Source organism: Drosophila kikkawai, chromosome 2L (assembly GCF_030179895.1).
Source record: "Drosophila kikkawai strain 14028-0561.14 chromosome 2L, DkikHiC1v2, whole genome shotgun sequence".
Taxonomy (NCBI): Eukaryota; Metazoa; Arthropoda; class Insecta; order Diptera; family Drosophilidae; genus Drosophila; species Drosophila kikkawai.
The window spans coordinates 23,768,613-23,772,037 of NC_091728.1; the positions used below are offsets into that span (position 1 = coordinate 23,768,613).

General features: G+C 46.4%; 1 protein-coding gene across 2 annotated transcripts; it reads left to right on the forward strand.

Annotated features, from left to right (window-relative positions):
• Nucleotides 1–771: 771 nt before the first annotated feature.
• On the forward strand, nt 772–1,943 carry LOC108080864 (uncharacterized). Of its 2 annotated transcripts, none has more exons than XM_070283277.1 (2): nt 772–1,216; nt 1,274–1,943. In XM_070283277.1, exons 1-2 carry the CDS (start codon nt 1,165–1,167, stop codon nt 1,906–1,908), a joined length of 687 nt encoding a protein of 228 aa, XP_070139378.1. In that variant the 5' UTR covers nt 772–1,164; the 3' UTR covers nt 1,909–1,943. The 2 variants fall into 2 exon arrangements, with proteins under 2 accessions (XP_070139378.1, XP_017031257.1); XM_017175768.3 differs by having other exon boundaries at nt 867–1,219.
• Nucleotides 1,944–3,425: the final 1,482 nt, after the last annotated feature.

Genomic DNA, 3,425 nt, shown 5'->3' on the forward strand with positions numbered 1-3,425 from the left:
CTCCAGCAGCTCGGAGGGATGTATCGTGGCTTCATCCTCATATTTTCCAACCCATTTCACCGCGAGTTGTGCGGTATCATCTGAAATTCAAATGTCACTGCTAAAAAGCGTAACCTTGTCAGAGTATCCTGTATCCTGTAGCTGTAGCCAGCCTCCTGGAGTTCTCCATCATCCGTGTCATCATCAGCCTCCCCTTTTCCCCCTTTTAGTATCGAATGCTAATAAAGTCGTCTGCCGTCGGCGCCAACTTGCATAATTCAATTACATCCGATGCAGACTCATAAAACTAAATCAAAGAAAAACAAAGCGTCACGCTTCATTTACTTTAGTACAATTTCTCGGCGGGCTGCTCCCCTATCCTGGCCACATCCCTCATCCCTCATCCCCTGTCCTGCCGAAGCACCCAATTCGGAGTGGAGACATATCCAGGCGGCTAGGAGCAATAAAACCTTTCACCAAAGCAGTTTGCCTTTTCTTCTCCATTCGCTATATAAAGGATCCTGGTTGGCTTCCAACTCCTGGCTGCTTCTTGATGACCGTTGCTCGTGTGGTTGGCTCATCTTCCGGAGTCTCCTTCCATGAAAGTTTCCCGTCAACTCTGACACTCCGGAGGCTCTGTTTTGCATGGGAAAATGGCCAGAAAGTTCCAGGACTGACTTTTTCGGGGCACTAAAACTTTGATTTCAGCTGGCGGGGCCATAATAACATCCGGATTGTGTGTGGAATTGGGCCATAAAGCCGAATCTGCATATTGAGTTTCTTTTTTCTGGTTCGTACTTAAAGCTAAAAGTTTAAATTATTGATAAAATTAATAAATTATGGACAAAAACATTTTACTTTTTAACAACTAATATGTCAGACATCAGTAATCCAACACTATTTTGTGGGTTGTCACCTTGCCAACATGGGTTTGGCTCAACTCTGCTGCAGAAACTTGCTCACTCGGAGCAACTCTGTGTGTTGTCATTCCTAGCTGTCAATCGCTTAAATTAACCCAATTCAGCTCGGGCTGGAGAAAGTTCTCTATTAAATTCAAATTGCAACTTTGCTCAGCTGGAATTTCTCGAGTTGGTTGTCAGGAATTTGCTCAGACTTTGGAGAATTCTCAACAACTTCAAGGCTGGCAGCTCTCGCAACTGAGTTAAAGTGGAGAAGTGTTTAAAAATGTCGGGCGAGCAATTGGAAAAGCCACTGGGCGATGCAGAGAACATCACGCGTGGTGAGGTAATGGAGAACGAGAACGCACATTTTGAACAACTATATTCTCCATCAGGTGTTAAGGGAGAGTCCGCCAGACCTTTATGCGACCTGTCGCCGCGCATCCTGTCTGAGCACAACTATACAATTCTCTTGCCCGAGCCACTGCCTTCCAAACTCAATCTCCGCAAGCTGGTCTGCTCCATTCATGCCAGGACGAGTCCTAAGGAGTCCAAGATGCTCCCAAGATCGGAGTTGTCCGTCCTCGTTCGCAATGCAGACGTTCTGCTACGACGACTGCGTAGGCTCCTCGGCAGCCGCCGCCGATTCATAGACTTTAAACCAATGGACCCTCTGCAGGAGACCATTGCCCAGGAACTGGCCAAGAGGTTGGGTTGCCAGACGAGGTTCTACAATGACTGGAATGATAGCCGATATTTGGTTGCCTACCGGCCCGGCGTTGAGCCCAATGCCCTCGAGGTGCGGGTTCGCCAAATGTGCCAAGAGGACAGGGGTCTGGAGATCTTCATGGAGGAGGTGGAAAGCAACCAGCTGCAACCCATATCCCTTTCAGACAAGAAGCTCCTCTGGCATCGGCCCATCATAGTGTTTGAACAGCGCCAGATGCCGGCGAACTCTACTCAGAGTTCCCTTGCCCTGGGCAGAAAAATCTTCGAAAAGTTAAAACCAGAGTTTCGCCCGATTCGATAACAATTAAAAAGCAATTTTGAGAAGAACGTTGATCAATAGACACCTTTTATTTATTGTTATAACGCAAGTGCTTCGATTTACTTAAAATCTCTATAGTTAAGTCTTTAAATGGCTCAGAAAATATGGCAGTTGCACAGCGGAAATGAAGGATGGGCATGCCGCACTCTCATCTCTCATCTGAGCCTCGCCACTTCCACTCCAGATAGCTCCGCAGGATGTTTGATTTGACAGCCATTCAAGAGTGCTGCAGTTGCATTCTCGAGTCTCAAGGATGTGAAGCGATGGCGATGGCGGCCAGTGCTGGTCATTTCTGGTGAGAATAATGCACAATGTCCCTGCTGCTCCCCTCACATGTCCGCCTGTCCAGATGCCGAAGAAGTGCTTCCTTATTCTCGGCTCCTGGCGCCGAGTCTCCTACTGGGCTTTATGATGGCGCAACAATCTGCAGGCTGTCAGGATTACTTTCGTGCGGCAATTTGTTGGCCAGTCGGCAACTTTGGCCATATCCTTGAGTGTGTCCGTGTCCATCCCTCTGTGAGTTCCCCTTTTGGTCACGTGCCCATTTTGTTTACTTGCCGCATTAGGGGGGAGTCCATTTCCCTTAGCTTTCACTCGCTGTGCTTTCTTTTATTGCAATTTGATTGTTTTTTTTTCGCTTTATACTGTATTTTATATATGTCCATTGTTAAGTCCTTGCCACAGATCAACGCATATTTGTTCTTTCATCCGCTTTATTATCCTTTTTCACCCTTTTTCAGGGGGGAAATTGGTGTGAACTTTAGCACTCTGCTGTCGCTTTCTCCTGCTTATCCCGCTTCCCGCAAGTCCTGCAACTATTTAGTGTTCTTACACTTTTTCTGTGTTCCTTAGACTGTCATTTGCTGCATTGAGGGTTGCAACTGGCTTTGGCTTTATTTTCTTTTTTTCCTTCTAGGATGTTTTTCCTAGAACTCATTACGGGATAAATCTGTGTGAAGTTGTGCTGGGAGGAAAGGGGTTGAAAGTTTAAATGGGGATGTGTGTTTGCTTCGCTGATAAGTTCAAGTCTGAAGGATTAGCGGTCTGTTATCAGCCGGTGTTCCTGTAAAAACGCGGCTTTATCACAGTCATTTTACTTGGTGACGGTTTAAATGGCCCCTCTAGAGGCACGTGCTCTATGAAAAGCTCTTAAAATTTGATTACATTTTGAAGGATTCTCGGGATCATGTCCAACTGTTTCGCTTCGATAACTTTTTATTGCTTTGACGTCTGCCAAGTGTAATTGAATTCTCCCTTCGACTGGCATTTACAGAATTTAACTGCCGACAATTGTTTTAACCAAGTTGTGCAATTTGCGAGACTGCAAATTAAATCCATTGGCGCCGCAGCGCCTTTGTGAACTGCTCGCAATTAGTGGCACCAATTGGGACTGGACAGGAGATTCCCTTTCCGCTGCTGATTCGACCAGATTGGATTAGTGTCAGTTGCCAGTGCAATCAGAAAAAGGGAAGCAACAGTTGCAGACAGGACAGACCAGA